Here is a 19,079-nt window from a genome sequence, read left to right on the forward strand (position 1 = left end):
ATGGCTTCTCCCTGGCTCCTCCTCCTCCTCTGTCTGCCTGGAACTCCTGCCTTGCCCTAGTCTGCTAAGCCACTGGCCGAAACAGATTTATTCATTAAGCAATAAAAGCAACACATAGAAGGACTTCCCATATCATTTCCCCTTTCCTGTTTAAATAAAAAGGAAAGTTTGAACTTTAACATAGTAAAATTTAACATATAACAAAACAGGTATCAAGCAAGAATTACAGTTACAATATTTATATCTACTTTATTTTTTATCATAACTAAGGAAAACTATAACTATTTTCCACCTCTATCAAAGACTCAAAAAGGATATAATATTACCTAAGTAAACAGGAAGTGCACTGTAAGTTACTTCCAAAACTCTAGAATTGTTAGAGACATCCTGCTGCCTGGACAGTCACCCAAGTTCTTCTGTAATGTTGGAGCATCCATCTTCAGCCCACAGGCCCATAGTATCTAGCAGACTTTTCTATGAAGCAAGAAATTTCAAAGACAGTTCCACCTAGATTGGTGGTTTGTCAGTCACTTTCTTCTGTGTCCTGCAGAATGTCTAGCAGTCTCTTTCATGAAGCAGGAACCCGAAGGACAGTCTCACCTTTAGTCAAGTTCAGCAGTCATTTCTCTATGGGTCCTGCATGTCCAGTTCATCAAGCAGTCCAGGCAAGAGCAGTTTCTTGCCCAAATGGCTAACAAACTCCAAAAGAAGTCTCTTTGATGTACATCATCCTCTTGAAGTAGATTGGTGCTGCCAGGAGCACCAATCATGAAAAATCCTAAGTTCTTAAAACATTTTAAATGACATATTCTGTAGTCTTTGAAAGGTTTGAAGAATATCTATCTACCTGAAATATATCTGTATATATATCTAGAAAACCTACAAGCTTGACTATTATAGATGACTATCTATTAACCTTTATTTCTTTTACATTTCCAAATGAGCTGCACAAACACAATACCTTAATCAAGAGCAGAACATACATACAATAAAATTGACCCAAATCTATATCAATAAGCCAAGATCCATACCAATGCAAAGTATTAACCTCTATATCATATCCCCCTTTACATGTTAATAAACATTTATAAACAATATTGGAGAATTTGGCCTGAGTTCTCTCCAAACTACTTCCTGCTGTTTATTGGGCGAAGTAATTTTTGGGGTATTCATGAAGACCTTTCAGGGTGTTTTGGTTCATCAAACTACATTAGTCTGGAAGAATTCCACAGGTTCTCATCCTCTGTGAAAACAAAAGTAGAACCTCTTTTCCACAATAACATACCCTTAGACCCAATTCTGAAGTCATGATACCTTTAAAATATATAGGTTGGTTTAGCTTAGCAGCCCATACAATGAAATGTCTGTCCTTAGCTCCTTCACAGTCAAACTATTCAAAGAAAACACAATAATTACAAAATCCATACTCTCTGTGTATATTCAATCTTTATGTGGCTTATTTTCTTACCCTATTATTTTTTCTACAAGTTTAATATTTATTTTATTATCTTTACTCCTTTAACCTATAACTGTCTGTACTCTTTTATATTACATTTATTGTCTCCTTCCTCTTTTTTCTTCTCTCTCCCAAGCATACGTACATTTTTTAAACACACTGTGTCTTGTTTAGAGGTCTTTTATGTCTGAATCTGTCCTAAAGTGTATTTGTAATCCTTTTCCATACAGGAGCGCTTCTTAAAATGCTAAGCGCTTCTTCTTTGATTTATTTTTTATTGATTTTTATTGAGCTCTACATTTTTCCTTGCTCTCTTCCCTGCCTCTCTCAAGTTCCACCTGCTCCAAATTTACTCAGATCTTGTCTTTTTCTACTTCCCATGTAGATTAGATTCATGTATGTCTCTCTTAGGGTCTAGGTTCTCTGGGATTGTGAACTGTTGGCTAGCTTTTTTTTTTTTTGCTTTATGTTTAAGAAACACTTGTGAGTGAGTATATATGATAATTGTCTTTCTAAGTCAGGGCTACCTCACTCAAAATGATGTTTTCTAGATCCATCCATTTGCCTGCAAATTTCAAGATGTCATTATTTTTTTCTGCTGTGCAGTACTCCACTGTGTAAATGTACCACATATTCCTTATCCATTCTTCAATTGAGGGGCAGTTAGGTTGTTTCCAGGTTCTGTCTATGACAAACAATGCTGTTATGAACATAGTTGAGCACATGTCCTTGTGGCATGGTTGAGCATCCTTTGGATATATACCCAAAAGTAGTATTTCAGGGTCTTGAGGTAGGCAGTTTACTAATTTTCTGAGAAATCGCCACACTGATACCCAAAGGGGCTGTACCAGCTTGTACTCCCACCAGCAATGCAGGAGTGTTCCCTTTACCCCACATCCTCTCCAGCATAAGTTGTCATCAGTGTTTTTGATCTTGGCCATTCTTACAGGTGTAAGATGGAATCTCAGAGTTGATTTGATTTGCATTTCTCTGCTGACTAAGGATGTTGAGCATTTCCTTAAGTGTCTTTCAGTCATTTTAGATTCTTCTGTTGAGAATTTTCTGTTTAGGTCTATACTCCATTTTTTTATTGGATTATTTGTTCTTTTGATTACCAATTTCTTGAGTTCTTTGTATATTTTTGAGATCAGAACTCTATCTGATGTGGGGTTGGTGAAGATCTTTTCCCATTCTGTAGGCTGTCGTTTTCTCTTGTTGACAGTGTCCTTTGCTTTACAGAAGCTTTTCGGCTTCAGGAGGTCCCATATATTAATTGTTTCTCTCAGTGTCTGTGCTCTGGAATTATATTTAGGAAGTGGTTCCCTGTGCCAATGTGTTCAAGTGTACTTCCCACTTTCTCTTCTATGAGGTTAGGTGTGGCTGGCTTCATGTTGAGGTCTTTGATCCATTTGGACTTGAGTTTTTTACATGGTGATAGATATGAATCTATTTTCATTCTTCTACATGTTGATATCCAGTTATGCCAGCACCATTTGTTAAATATGCTTTCTTGTTTCCATTTGATAATTTTTGGATAAGCACTTCTTAAAAAGCTAAGAGGTGGCATGACTAGGACCAAGGCTACTTTGCCTTTTGGCTCCGCCCAGTCATACATGGTGGACGCATGTTCACTGCCTCTGCAAGCTGTGTACACTGCCCCAGTTCCAAGTATGCAGCAGGTCTATGTCTCACCATTAAGCAGTTTGTAATATGGTGCTCACAAATCCCATCTGTTTGTGCAGGCAGCACGGCCCAGGAAGCTGCTATTTCAAATAGCATTTTTTTTCTTTTTTGTTTGTTTTTGTTTTTTCTGCTACCGCTGAATCAGAAATACCTCCTTTAAGGGAGCTGCAGCATGCTACCAGCTGGAAAAAAAAAAAAACTGTGGCTAAACTGTGTGTGTGCGTATGTGTCTAGAATTCTTTCCAAATTTTCTCAGGTTATATGTGAATTTAGTCAGTCCCACACTGGTATGCCAATCTGTTGGCAGAAGGCCACTTGTTCGTTCTTGGCTGCCCAGACCATGAAATAATTATGCATAAACTATATTATTTGCAATACTGTTTGGCCAATAGCTTAAGCATCTTTTTAGTTAGCCCATACCTTAATTAACCCATTTCTATTATTTTATACTTTACCACAAGGCTCATGGTTTACCAGCAAGGTTTTAGCACATCTGTCTCTGGCAGCAGCTCCATGGCTTCTCCCTGACTCCGCCTACTCTCTCCTCCTCTATCTGCCTGGAACTCGCGTCTTGCCCTATTCTGCTAAGCCACTGGCCAAAACAGATTTATTCATTAACCAGTAAAAGCAACACAGAGACAGAAGGACTTCCCATATCAACAATCTATGTGATTTTCTGTATAAAGAGATTCTAACTAATATGTAAGTTATAGAAATTTGAAACAGACAGTAAAGGAAGGAAAATCACTTGAGCCAGGAGTTCAAGACCAGCTTGAGAGCAACAACATGCCTCAAGAACAAGCAAAACAACAAAGACATGCTAACATTTTAGAAACATCTGTAGTCTGGCAGCTGACTTCAGTTCCTTGGAACTGCTCTTCATTAGCAAACACTAGCAGAGAGGTAGTTTCATACTTCGGTGTGCTTTTTCATGGGTGCTGAAGATGGGCAGCAAGCATCCTCTGAGCCACGTGACTCCTGTCCTAGGTTTACTTCTTACAGTGACATCAATGTATCTTACTAGTCAAGAAGCTTACATGAAAATAAGAGCAAGCTTCCCTTATTCCCAAGTATAATTTAATGGCATCAGTGCTAATAAGTGAACACAGGTCTATCTAAACCAAACCACCACTGAAATAACTACACACAAGAATGATTTTTAATGCTATTTGACTTCTCAAGAGGATGTTTTTCTTTCCAATCTGTTTTGAAGTTATCTAACACATGCATTATTCACTTATCTGCCAGGGGACATTTAGATTGTCTCTGGATCTTGGCTATGAGGAATAATGCTACAGAACATAGGGGTGTGCATATCTGTGTGCCTTACCTGTGTGGATAAGCATATTGGACATTTTCTTTAAATGTAGTAGGGCCCAACTTACTGTATATGGTGTCAATCTTATGTAGGCGATCTTGAGCTGTATAAGAAAGCAAGCTGGAAAGGCTATCAGCGGCATTCATTTACAGCCTCTGTTTTAGTTCCTACCTCCAGGTTCCTGCCTAGACTTCCCTCAGTTTGGAGACCCCAAGCTGCTTTTGGTCATGTTTATCACAGCAATAAAACCCTAAGAGAGTTTTTAAAAAATATGAATGAATGAATTTTCCAAATGTTTCTTCTGCATCATGTGGTTCTTCCCTTTTCCTTTGTTAATGTGGTCCAACACACTGATTCACGGTACGTTCAACCATCTTTGCATGACCATTTGGTCGTGGTAGAAGTTTCTTTTTAAAAAGTGCTACTGAACTTGCTGATTCAATTGCCTATGGTCTATTCAGGTTTCCACTCTTGGTTCAGTTTTTCTAGGCTATGCATTTCTCGGATTTTATCCAGAATCCGTTTATTCTAGGTGATCCAGTTTGTTGGTGTGTAACTGCTCACAATAGTCTAGGATCCCTTTTATTTCTGAGGCCTCTATTGGAACGGCTCTTCTTTCGTTTCTGATTTTCAGTCTTCAGTTTGCCCAAGAGTCTATCAGCTTTGTGTTTTCAGGGAACCAATTTCTGCTTTTTAAAGTGTTCTTGTTTTTCTGTATCTCTTCTGTAATCTTTATTATTTCTTTTCCCTCTACTAACTGGGGGCTGCTTTTCCTTTCTACTTTGTTTTCTTTTTCCTGTTTTGTGCTGTGCTGACATGAGGTCTCAAGCATGTGAAGCAAGTGCTGTATGGTGAGCGCGCTACAGCCTCAATTATGTCTCACGTTCCTGCGATTTACACGCAAGTTCTTTGAGATTCCCTTTCTTCTGCAGGTAGCATTTGCACCTTAGCATTGACTGTGGTGTTTTGTTTTCACTTGAGTCAAGCTGTTTTTTAAGGTTTGGTGCTTTTGTTTTTGTTTTCATTTGCAGACTGTCTTACTATGAAGCCCAGGCTGGCCCTGAGCGTCTAACCCTCCTGTGTTGCCTCCCAGGTGACAGGTGTATACCACCACATTTGATTTCCTCTAGGACTCAAAGTTACTTAGTTCCCAAATTTGTTTTCACATTATTTTTAATTTTTATTTTAATTAAATTATGGTTAAAAATACTTGGAATGATTTTTATTTTCTGAAATATGTTAAAATTAATTTGTGACTCGATGTGATAAAGCCCATGGATGTTCCATGTGTTATTAGAGAAAATGTGCAGCAAATGGGAGGAAAGCTTGGTGTGTTTATCACATTCATTTCATTAATTGTGTTATCTACATCAGCTGTTTCTTTACTGATTATGTTTGGATGTTCTTGCCATTACTGAAAGTGGAGTATGGAATCTATTATCACTGTATTGCTATCAATTTTAGGATTTAGGTTTTTGTCACTATTCACTTTTTATATTCCTGAAGCTCCAATACTGGGCATATATTTCTAGACCTTCCTATTGTACCCTTTAATGACTATCTTTTTCTCTAGAGAGAGTTTCTGACTCAAAGTCTATTTTGGTCAGCATAATGGTATATTGCTGATTTCTTTCTGCTATCATTCCTATGTATTATCATTTCTTATTTTTCATTCAGTGTGTGTCCTTATATCTAAACCAAGACTCCTATAAACAGCATATTACCTTTTTCTATTTCTTTTAAGATTGAGCCAGCCACTGTATACCTCTGGAGTGGGAAGTTTAATCTATTTATATTAAAAATATATCTAGAGGTTGAGACTTATCATTTTGCTGTTTCCTATATTTTTTGCAACTGTTTTTTTCTTCTATTATTGGATTTTTAAATAAATTATTCTTGAAAACAAGGAGAACATGAGCATTTGGGGGGGGGGGGTTGGTTCTTGAGATAGGCTTTGGAACCTGGCCTGGAACTAGCTCTTGTAGACCAGCGTGGCCTCGAACTCACAGAGATCCACCTGCCTCTGTCTCCTGAGTTCTGGGATTAAAGGCGTGTGCAACCACTGCCTGGTGAACATTAGCATTTTAAAATCCCTAATCAAACAAAAATAAACCAACCAACCTAACTACCTCAAGACCCCAAGTGTTATATCTGAAGAAACTAAAGGCCTTGCATGTGACTGGTAGAATGTCAAATCATGCAGATGTTAGAGAAAACCCCATGCAAGTTTCCAACAATGCACAAAAAGAATTACTAGGTGTTCCACGGACTTCACTTCTGGGTATATACTCTGTATGCCCACACCACATGTAGACACGTGGTTCCCAGGGGAATCACACATGACTGAGGGCGGGTGGATGATAATGTTGACTCTCCTAAACACACATGTATTTAATGTCACTGAAGTGAACACTTAGAAATACAGTAAATCATCATCTTTCTAAAGTGGTATTATGTTCAAAAGTTACTTACATTTGATGCTGGCATTCACACTTAATGGAATTGAGCAGTCCACCGCAGCTGAAAGAGAAAGAAATTTAATAATGTTTTTGATATTTATAAATAATGAGAAACATCAAATGTATAAATCACAAAAATCTCTGCAGACTTGAAGTTCTTTGCTTTTTTATTGTAATTTCTGGAGATTAAAAATAAGAACAGCTAAAAAATACTATGTGGGATTAACAGCTCATTAGATAATGCAGAAGAAAATACTGGTGAATATGAAAACATCACAAGATAAACCATAGAAAAAAATATATAAGATCGAAAAGAGAATGTACAGAATATGGATGGCCTAAAGCCATGTCTTTACCATACACATCAACGTACTTGAATGGAATCTTAAAGCAAACTGGAAGGAAAAGAACAAAATGGTGCATTACACTACCTATTTCAAGACTTAAGGCAAGGCTAGAGAACACAAAGCAGGCTGGTGTGGACAGGAAGGTAGACAAGTAGATAAGGAGATCGAAAGTTAAATCTCAAGACTTATTTATGCATCTGGTTAAATGATGCCAAGACAATTCAGCAGGGAAAAGATAATCTCTCCTGTAATTGATACCAGAAATTTTATATACGAGTAAGCAAAAACCAATACCCTTTTTGTCATACTATATGAAAACTCAAAATGGACCACAAACTTAAATGAAAGAGCTAAAAGTCGAACACATCTAGGAGAAAACAAATTTAGAAACCCTAAGATTAGAGAATGACTTCTTAAACACATTGCTAGCAACACAAATTTTAAAATATCTGAAAGTTGAACTTTACATGATTTTAATGCTATGATATGCTATTTTCCTCAATTATTTAAAACATAACCTAAAGATTTTAAACTCTAGCTCATAAAACTACACAGTTGAGATCCCATGTCACAAAAAAGTAAATAAACATTAGGTTAAGTCAGCAAAAAAAATTAGTGAAATTAAAGTGAAGTTTATAGTAGTAAACTTGTAGATATTCACAAAGAAGAGATGCTACTCTACACTGGCAACAGAGAGTGTTGGTGAACACGCAGCATCACGGCAACACAGACCTGCAGTCACTCTGGAAGGGATTTGCTTACAAGCTAAATGTACACATAAACATACAGATCTATTTGAGCAAAATAAATTTACCCATGTGAAACGAACCTATGTTCACAACTGTATGTGAACTCTACAGTGACTTCATTTCCTAAAGCTCAAACTGAGTCAAAACAACCCAAATATTCACCAAGTCATGAATGAATCAATCAATTACACCAGATTCATTAAATGGAATACTTAAAATTTTTTTTTTTAGTTATTTTGAGGTGGGTCTCTCTATATAGCCCTGATTGTCCTAGAACTCATTACATAGACCAGGCTAGTCTAGAACTCAGAGATCTCCCTGCTGAGTGTTGGGATTAAAGGCTTGGAACGCCAGTTAGAATAGAATTTATAAAGAAAAATAAATACAATTAAGGGGTAGAGAGATTGCTCAGTCAGTAAACTACTTGTTATAAAGCATAGGACCTGTTTTCTACCCTAAAACAAGTACAAAAGTCAGGCATGGTGGTGCACACTAAGAACCTCGGTGCTGGGGAAACAGGCAGATCCTCAGGGCTTATGGCCAGCGAGCCTACCTTAAGGGGTGGGCTTCAAGCCAGGGAAAGACTGTCTCATAAAGAAGGAAGGACATCTGAGGACATCCTCTGGCCTCTACACACACACACACACACACACACACACACACACACCACAAACCCCATCCCAAAACTAAGAAAGAAATATTGATAAACATAACACAGATGCCTCAAAGCATTGTGCACACTGAAAAAAGCCAGATCAAAAGTATAAATACTTATTATTCATTAACATAAAATTCTAGAATAGGCAAGACTATAGGAAAAGCGAGTAGATACTAGCTTCGGGGATCTGAGGGGAAGTGACTGACTGTAGAAATAGGAGGGGGATCTTTTTGAGATGGTGGAAAAGTCCCATACCAGGATTAGCACACCGTTATTGTAGGGCAGAGAATAAATGTTTCTGCTTTGCCAAGTGACACAGCTGGTCACAACTAACTGACTTTGTATTTCAGTACAAAGGCTGCCATAGCCAGTATAAAAAGAATGAACACGACTGTGTTATCAACAGTAAATTCAAGTATCATTCTATTTTCAAATGCTACAAATACCATTCTTTTATTTTTTTTAAGCATCAATTTGAAATAAGCACAGCAGTCTTTGCTCATGAACTAAACAAAAGCAAGTGGCAGGAAGACTGACATACATGCACAGTTAAATGGCCTCTAGTTTACAGTGAACATGGTAGTGCTTATAGAGACAGAATTTTCAAAGGATTGCCCTGCATACTTATAACTAGTGTGTTTTAGTCTACGTAAGTTATGTCCTAATAAAATCAATGACAGAAGGAAAAATAGCAGCCAGAATCATCTTTGTATAACTTCCCAAGTGAAAAGCAGGTTAGAAAATTATATTAAAGACAAGTATCTAGCTGGGCATGGTGGTATGACATATGTAGTATCTAGCTGGGCATGGTAGCATGATATATGTAGTATCTAGCTGGGCATGGTAGCATGATATATGTAGTATCTAGCTGGGCATGGTGGCATAGCATATGTAGTATCTAGCTGGGCATGGTAGCATGATATATGTAGTATCTAGCTGGGCATGGTAGCATGATATATGTAGTATCTAGCTGGGCATGGTAGCATGATATATGTAGTATCTAGCTGGGCATGGTGGCATAGCATATGTAGTATCTAGCTGGGCATGGTAGCATGATATATGTAGTATATAGCTGGGCATGGTAGCATGATATATGTAGTATCTAGCTGGGCATGGTGGCATAGCATATGTAGTATCTAGCTGGGCATGGTGGCATAGCATATGTAGTATCTAGCTGGGCATGGTAGCATAGCATATGTAGTATCTAGCTAGGCATGGTGGCATAGCATATGTAGTATCTAGCTGGGCATGGTAGCATGATATATGTAGTATCTAGCTGGACATGGTAGCATGATATATGTAGTATCTAGCTGGGCATGGTGGCATAGCATATGTAGTATCTAGCTGGGCATGGTAGCATAGCATATGTAGTATCTAGCTGGGCATGGTGGCATAGCATATGTAGTATCTAGCTGGGCATGGTGGCATGATATATGTAGTATCTAGCTGGGCATGGTAGCATGATATATGTAGTATCTAGCTGGGCATGGTGGCACAGCATATGTAGTATCTAGCTGGGCATGGTAGCATAGCATATGTAGTATCTAGCTGGGCATGGTGGCATAGCATATGTAGTATCTAGCTGGGCATGGTAGCATGATACATGCTATCATGGGAGCCCAAAGCACAACACTGAGGTAAGGCCAGCCTGGGATTTATATTGAGACCATGCTTTTTTAAAATGTAAACAGAGAGAGGGCCTAGGAAGACAGCACAGTCACTAATGTGTTAGTTATGAAAGCACAAGGACCTCCAGACACGAGGACTCCAGCATCCACAGAAAAAGTAGGCATGGCAGCACACTGTTGTACTCCCAGCCCTGGGGAGATGGAGACGGAAGATCTCTGGGGCTTGCTGGCTAGCTAGTCTAGCCTTGTCATGACAAATCCAAGAACTCAGTGAGAGACGCTCTCTAAAATAGAGTGGACGGCTCTCAACAAATGACACCTAAGGTGGACCTCTGGCTTCTATATGCATATGCACATATACACACATATGTATCTGAATACATGCTTGTTCACACACATACCCAAAAATGCCCCAATACACACTCATAAAATTTTAAACAGAAATAGAAAACTCATCAATATCTAACAACAAAATAATATTAAAACAATACACTAAATGAGCTGTCTAGGCATTATGTGGTTGTAAATACTAACATAAAATGTGTCATCGACACTCTCAGTAGTCGGCATCTCACTTTAAGAAACAAATCCTCTTTGAGATAATGTATTGACTTTGGCCACAGGTCTGTCATAATGAGAAGTGAAGCTGGGGTTTAAATTAGCACAGAAAATTCAAATTTGCACATTTTTACCTTTGGCTGAAAGGATTTTATTATAGTGAACAGCCATGTGATTCTTGACCAGCTGGAGAGTGGTTAGTCTGAGAGAAGAGGAGTCAGTGCAAAAAGCTAAAAATTAAAACATATTTAATCATTACATATTTAAACTTTAATACAACATCACAAAATCCACAGTTCCTGAAGTCATCCTTAGTCGTGTTCTGGAGTTCACGGGAGGAGGCTGAGAGCACATGTACAGGCTGCAGTACCCAGCCCTCGTCTCGCCCTGCTAACACTGATTAGCAACTCACCACTTGGGTTCAAACCTCCTCAAGAATTAAGCTTTACAGGCTTGAGAATTTGGAAAAGAAATTCTAGAATATAATCAATGAAAATAATCTAGACTATAATCTATTAATAGATTGATAATTTTCATCTACTATTGATAGAATTGGTTACTATCTATTTAATATGTTTTTATTTTATAACTAAAAGTCTTTATTTAGTCACTTGCTTGCCTATGAACAGATGACTGAGCTTGGGAAACCAAACAAACCCCAAATCCCAACACCATCTACAAAAATTTTGTTCTGAGAGACACAAGATCCACAAACTGCTTTAAACACGGGCACAGAAAATCTATGTTGTTCAACTTTTCCTCCTCCACCCAGATTGTTTAAAGGAACTCTTAGAAGCAGCGAACACCAACACAAGTATAAAGTCCTGTGCAGACATACTTTTAAACATTAACACTTTTTTGCAGGTGTATGTGTATGATATGTGTGCATTTCCAGATGTGGGTGCAAGGGTGTGTGTGTGTGTGTGTGTGTGTGTGTGTGTGTGTTGGTGCCGGGAATCTTCCTTGATCACTCTCATCTCATTTATGGAAGTAGGATCTTTCATTTGAAGCCAGACTGGCCGACAAGGCTCGTCTACTAGCCAGCTGCTCGGGGCATCCCATCTCCGTCTCCCCAGGCAGGCGGGCTGTCACTCCCACCATGCATTTATATGGACTTTTGGGATCCAACTCTCAAATTTGCACAGCATGAGCTTTGGCTATTTGTCCAGCGAGCTGTCTCTCTAGCCCCTGAAAAGATTTTGAGAAGTCAAATGAGTTTACGCTTGAAAAAATTCAACCATGAAATAGAATAGGGCTTGGAAAACAAGGGGCTTTCCTACACTGAAACTTAGATTCCCCTCCTAGATCTATCCTTTAGTATTTCCAATCAATTCTTTTAGGGAACCTGCATACCATAAGCATGTTACTGTGGGAGACATGCCTGGAGGGGCACTTGCCTTCACTGTTCCACTCCCTCTGGCAGGAAAAACCTGTGAAGCCATTATTACCACCATTTGATAGAAGTGGAAACTGAGGCACAGAGCTGTGTCACATTCCTCACAAAGGGTGCGGTGCTGACCGGCTCTGCAAGTGCTTTCTTAGAGTTAGCAAACACACTGCACTCTCCACTCTGCTCTTCTGTCTAGGTTTAAGTCTGGTTTCAGAGTGTGCGTGTATTTTCCTGAAGATTAATCTAGGGTCTTGCACACACTATGCAAACACTCTAGCCTGAGCGATATTCCCAGCACTCCTTTTACTTTTTATTTTGAGAAAGGATCTCATTAAGTTCCCAGAATGGCCCCGACCTCACTCTGTAGCCCAGGCAAGCCATAAACTTGGTATTCCCCTGCCTCAGCCTTCCAGATACTGGTATTCCAAGTTTGTGCCACCAGGCATTGCTTCAAAGGCTTTTTATTTTATTTTTTTTTCAAATCAGCTTTCATACCTGTTTCTATGTATACACAGTGGTACAAAGAAATACAATGAAGTAATTGAAAATTTCATTTCTTGATATTTAGAGGGGACAGTATGAAGGATTTTTCATGGAAATAAGGACAATAGGTTTCCTAAAACCTATGCCAAAGGCTTTCAGAAGTTATAATAACAAAAATTATTTTAGAGTTAACACTACAATTTTACTCTGAAAACCTTAAAACATAAATGCATCACAGGCCATAGAGACTCAGCAACCCATAAATGTCAGCTGAGACTCTATCCAAGTTTTCTCTACACAGCTTTTCTTTAGGATTGTCTTTGTTCTTGATAACCATCATTTCCAAGGCAGGCACGGCTTAAACCAGACCTGGTGCTGGCAAAAGAAGCCCCTGGCTGTAGCAGGGCGGGAAGCAGGAGGCAGCTATGTCCACATTCAAGCAGGGCACAGTAAGAGTTTGAAATTAGGACCCCCTAAATGTGTCTAAAGAATACCTACACCATTTGATTCTAATTACTAATGTGAGGTACAAGTGTTCATTAGGAGAACTGTTTCATCAGGTCATGTGATTTCCCAGCACAGAAAACAGTGAGTCTTTCAATGCAGCCAGTTTTAAGTAGCTCACTTACCATTGCTCTTGGTGCTCAAGTGTCCTGTAAATAGGCATGGTGGATTGTATCTGGGGAGGACAGAGGCTGCTCTGACTTTCAACAACAATAAAAACCATGAATTAGGACACGTGAAACACAACGTTCACAAAGAACAATATAGAATATTTTAAAAATAACACATTTCATTTTTAAACAAAGTTGTGAAAACTTTTATTCGGCTAAGCATAGTGGTGCACACCTTTAAACCCAGCAGTTGGAAGGCAGAGGCAGGCAGACCTCTGTGAGTTTCAGGACAGCTGGGTCTACACAGGGTTCAGATCCAGCCAGGGCTATATAATAAGACCATGTCTCAAAACAAAATAAAACCAAACCACAAGCCATGTTACTACCAGCAGTAATATATCAAAAGCAAAAATCCTATGACCAGAGATTCAACCTTTCCATTTTTGGGAAAATAAAACAGGGCTGGGGAGATTATGGCCATCACAGAAGTACCAAAGACTTGACTTTGGAATCCATATAAATATAAAAAGCCAGGCATGGCAGCACGTGCTTGTAACTCCAGCCTTGGAGTGGCCAGGGGTGGGCACAGATAGCCAGCTCCTTGGCAGTGACAACCACACTAGATGAATCAATGAATTCAAAAGTTCATTAACTGATGGTTTTAACTGTCAGCTTGACACAATCTAGATTTACCCGTGAAACGTCTCAAAGAAGAAATGCCTAGATCACATTAGCCTGGCCCTGACTGTGAGGAATATTACTTTTAAAGAAGTGTGTGTGTGTATGTGTACACTTGCAACACTAGTGTTTTTGGAAGCCAGAAGCATCAGATCCCAAGCTGGAGTTCAAGGGGGTTTCGAGCCTGTAAGGAGATGCTGAGAATCACTCTTGAGTCCTCTGCAAGAACAGTGCTCTGAACTGCTGGGCCATCTCTCCAGCCACAAAGGAATTACCTTAATTGTGCTAACTGCAGTCAAAAGACCGAGCTGAATGAAGTCAGTCCCATTTCAGGGGCCAGGCAGTGAACTAAGAAACTGCGCTGAGCAGTAAACACACATGCCCTTGTTCCTCTCTGCTCTTGACTGGCTGTGACTAGTGCTTCAAGCTTCCTGCTGTGGCTCCCATATTTTATCACAGCAACAGAAATAAAACTAAACCAGAGGGAGACCCTACTTAGGAAACAAGGGTAGAGAAACCCTGAGGAAAGACACCAGCCCTTAGCTTCAGACCTACACACATGCACACATGTGGAGCATTTTCTGTATGGGGCTGCAAGCTGAGCAAGTGCTCTACCGCTGAACTGTTTTAAAACTAAGTTATTTTAAGAACAGTTTACTCTGAGCCTTCAGTTTTACTAGGTCAAGTGATAAGATATCAGTTATGTCATGTGATAAATACTGATTTTATTGTGTTCACTACTAAACCATTAAGTGTTTTGTTTTGAGGTAATACATATTTTGGGTTATATTTATCAGTTTTTCTTTGAGATTAGGTCTTCCTATACTACCCAAGCTAGTCTTGAATTCCTGATCCTGCTTCTGCCTTCCAGGTAGTCAGAATTACATACACACAAATGTACCCAACTAAATGCTATATTTAAAGAGAATTCCAGTAATGTAAAAATAGTGTCTGGTCTTTGAGACTGCATGAAATTAGAAAATTACAGAGCTCATCATAAAATAATTTCTTTCTCCAAAATGTAATTGTATGTTCACCACAGCAGGGCAATGGTGGCACACACCTTTAATCTCAGCACTCAGGAGGCAGAGGCAGGTGGATCTGTGGGTTCAAGGCCAGCCTGGTCTACAAAGAAAGTTCCAGGACAGCCAGAGCTGTTACACAGAGAAACCCTCTCTGAAAAACAAAACAGAAAAATCTTTAAAACAAAATAAAACAAAACAGAGTTTTAGTGTTAATGTAAGTAGTGTGCAGAACACAAATCCTGTATCCCCTAGGCAGATTTTTCTGGTGTGGTGGTGCAAAGGATCAAACCAGGGTCATTTCTTGCTCATGTATTTACATCAAGATGTGTACTCATTGGTTCCTAACATTCCTAACAGATAAATGTCATGTTAAAACTCACAGAGCTGAAGGGAGGAACAGATGGCTCGTTTCGTCTGAGCCCTCTCTCAGGAGCTGCGCCCTTGAATGGGGTGTATTTTTCTGTTTACATGACTTTTGTTTTGCCCAGTGCAAATATACAGGTAATACTGTAGTAACTATATCTACTGCTTTCAATATATGAAACACACATATAATAGTATATATAACTTTTTTATTTCTATAACTACTTTTATAACTGTTTAACAATTCTTTATACTCCTCATTTAAATCACCCCAGACACAATTTCTATATCCTGATTGGACCCAGAATGATCCAAAAGTAGTCTCAAACCAAATGGCCAGAAAAAGAACATTCTCTGAACTAATACTAAAAATTGGTGCGTGAGATTGATGGTCTTTCAGGACAGTCAAATTGTTCAGCTTGGCTTCCTATATAATTTGATTTTACTAATAAGTGGAAGAAAACTCACTGGGGGTGGGGGAGAGATGTTTCAGTATTTTCCCCAAATTGCTGGAAATTTAGGAATAAGTCATTTATAAAAGTATCTCCATGGGGGGCTGGAGAGATGGCTCAGCGGTTAAGAGCACTGGCTGCTCTTCCAGAGGTCCTGAGTTCAATTCCTAGCAACCACATGGTGGTTCACAACCATCTGTACTGAGATCTGGCACCCTCCTCTGGTGTGCGGGCATACATGGAAGCAGAATGTTGTATATATAATAAATAAATAAATCTTTAAAAAAAGAAAACATAACCACAAACTTGATTTAAAAAAAAAAAGTATCTCCATGGGAGCAACAGATTAATTCTTTCCTAGTCCCTTTTCAGCTAGCTGCCCTAACAGGTTACCTGTCTCCTCTTGTTTTTCCAGCATAGGTCACTGATAATACAAAGGACGGTGGACCAATATTCTTAATTTTCTCCCTTCCTTCCTCCCATTAGACGTTGGTAACAAAGTCTTACAGTATATCAAGTCGAGGTCCCCATTTTACAAACAACTAAGGCTCGGGAAAGTAAAGTAACTGGCAGAAGAAGATCTCATTAGCCGATATCAAAGACGAGAAACAAGACCCATTGTTTTTCAAGCTGGTGGCTTTTTGCTACATCACCACTCTGAAGGCTGAACCTACAAAAAAATGTGATTACTGAAAGCAACTGAGAAACTTTCCCTCAGGTATCTTTAGTATTTTATGTTCTGAAATGCCTAAAGGAACTAACGAAATTTAAGACATTTACTTTTAATTAAAATTAAGCATTTAAGCTTCAGCTAAATTAATGGTTACTTAAAAATAATATGTGATTAAGAACAATTATAGTTACTTATTTATAGTATATGAAAACTAGCCCAGGTGTTTGAATATAACATTTATAGTGAGGCAACCCAGACCCCGAAAGACAAATATATGTATTCAGTCATAAGTAGATAACAGACATAAAACAAAAGACAAACAGCCTACAGGCCACAACCCCAAAGAACCTAGGTAACAAAGAGGACCCTAAGAGAGACATACATGGATGCACCTAGGAAGAGGAAAGAAGACAAGAGCTCCAGGGTAAAGTGGCAATGTGGAAGGCAGGGGGAAGGGTGGAAGGTGGAGGGGAGTGGGGAAAAATGTATACCACATTCCTATCCAAACAATTAAAATGAGAAGGATTTAATAAAAAAAATAAAAAGAATATAACATTTATTTTACAAGTTCAAAGCTAGAAACAATGATATTACTATATATTATGGGCTAAGAGTGAAGCCACTTGGGTAAGGTATAAAGTATAAACCCTTTTACATTTGCCACTTAAAAATAAATACCCCAAACTTACTAAGCCTATTAATGTACAAATGCCCCCAGCTATACTGCGCAAGTAAAAGAATTAACTCAGGGGTTTTTACATTCTTGGTCTGGGTTCAAAGCTTGCTCTGTCACCTACTGTGACAGATTATTTACAATCTTTTCTTCTATTTCAAAACATGAATAACACCTATTTAATAATATTTGTGTGCGAATATTAGACAGGTGTTTGGTTATGCGTAGAACATAGCAAAGGTTTGGTTTGTTTTGTAACCATTTCTGAAGACCATTAGAGCATTTTGGTTTGCTTCTTCTAGAACTTAGGTTAGTGTGGTGTCTGAATATCCTGTCAACCGACTTTCTACACTAGACTTAGTTTGACCCATTATTTTAAAATAAAGTTGAAAGTGAGACTTAATTCAAGATACCATCAGCAGATCAATTCTTAAGTCCTATGAAAGAATACTTGCTTAGACTGTGGAGCTCCAACTCTGATTGGGATGATTTGTGATGATTTATGGATAGGGGTCACCAACTACTTCATATACTCCACTTGTCTCAGAGTAAGTCAAGGTAAATAGGTGTACACTGAGATTATGGGTAGTCTTGGGCTAGTAAACATTCAGTCCACCAACCAGCCACACTGTAAGATTATTACAAATGAGGTATCCCAGCTCACCACCTTGGAGGATCAAACTATATAACCAGCTCTGGGTGAGTCAGTTCTTGGGGAAGTGACTGGGAGACTTCATGCACCTCTAAGTACTTAGAATGAGCCAGGAGCTTGCCACATATTATCTGCACTTAATCCCCAGGAACTCCGTGGCGTGGGATTTTTTTCCCCTACGTTCGAGATGAGGAAACGGGGGGTCGTTTCTGGGAAAGAGGCCGGCCTGATCTGGGGCTCAGGTCGGACTTTAAAGGTCATGGTTGGTCTTCTGTCTAGATGATACCGAGGTGACACAGGTTGCAGGACCCCGAGATCAAGGGATGGATGCAAGGCAAGGCCATAAAGCAGATCAATGAGACGGTCAAGCGGGGCCTCCCCCAGGACACCCGGCCTGTCCAGCTCCAGTCATCACCCCGCGACTCTGGAGAAGGAGCTGGCAGGCCACCGGAAAGGCCAGGGGGCGGCCTGAACTCGCGCAGCCTCTTACCTCTCCGGCTGCCATCCATGCTTAGTACTCCTGCAGCCTTTGCGGGGGACGCTCTGCGTCCCCTGGGTTCTTAACCAGGCCTGGCCCCCGCAGTAGAGATTTGGAAAGACTAGCCTGCGGGGGCCCGCAGCAGCCACAGAGACCGTTGCCAAGTTGGTTGCTAAGGGCCAGCTCTGAGGCGGCCGATTATGACGTCACACCAAGGGGACGCGTGCTTCCAAGCCCCGCCCCGCCCGCTCCCCGAGGCTTTCCAGGTTTCAGCCGGAAGGCAGCGGGCTGGAAAAGGGGCGCTGGTGCCAATCCGTTGCTCTGCCGGTCACCCAGAGTGAATTGCTGTCAGGGAGGAGCGTCACATCTGTGTCTGTCAGCATCCCACTTTTTACATAGGTGGCTGGGATTCGAACCAGGACCTCAAACTTTCGGAACAGGCGCACTTGACCAGGGAGTCATCTCCAGCAACCCCTATCTTAGTTCGTAAACGTTACTTTGACTTTCCTTTCTGCATTCTGTGTCCCTTACCTGCTGTCCTCACTCTCCCTTTATCTCAAAGCTACAAATCCCGTTTCGTTTTGAATGGAAGAGGGCTGTGAGAGAAAGGTCAATCTGTTCGCGGCTCTCTACAAGTTGTTTATTTTTGTAGTAGTTCAGTGTGAATCCTTGGAAATAAGATCAGAATGGGGTGGGGGGCGTGCAGAAGCATCTCGCCACGCTGGGTTTCTTAGCAACCCGT

At 39.7% G+C, this 19,079-nt stretch overlaps 1 protein-coding gene across 3 annotated transcripts in view; it reads right to left on the minus strand.

The window, feature by feature from the left end:
• The window catches only part of LOC121452363 (spermatogenesis-associated protein 7 homolog), a 36,022-nt gene extending 17,513 nt beyond the window's left edge, over nt 1-18,509 (minus strand). The window contains exons 1-4 of one of the 3 annotated variants that reach the window (XM_041658462.1): nt 18,350-18,509; nt 13,359-13,433; nt 10,991-11,086; nt 6,930-6,977 (exon numbers count right to left, since the gene is read on the minus strand). In XM_041658462.1, coding sequence (XP_041514396.1) covers nt 6,930-6,977; nt 10,991-11,086; nt 13,359-13,433; nt 18,350-18,368 — 238 coding nt within the window. In that variant the 5' untranslated portion in view covers nt 18,369-18,509. The remainder of the gene's footprint in view (nt 1-6,929; nt 6,978-10,990; nt 11,087-13,358; nt 13,434-18,349) is intronic. The other 2 variants (XM_041658463.1, XM_041658464.1) reach the window with 2 other exon arrangements.
• Nucleotides 18,510-19,079: the final 570 nt, after the last annotated feature.

Source organism: Microtus oregoni, unplaced genomic scaffold (assembly GCF_018167655.1).
Source record: "Microtus oregoni isolate MIOR12 unplaced genomic scaffold, Mior012 000009F_ref0000495, whole genome shotgun sequence".
Lineage (NCBI taxonomy): Eukaryota > Metazoa > Chordata > Mammalia > Rodentia > Cricetidae > Microtus > Microtus oregoni.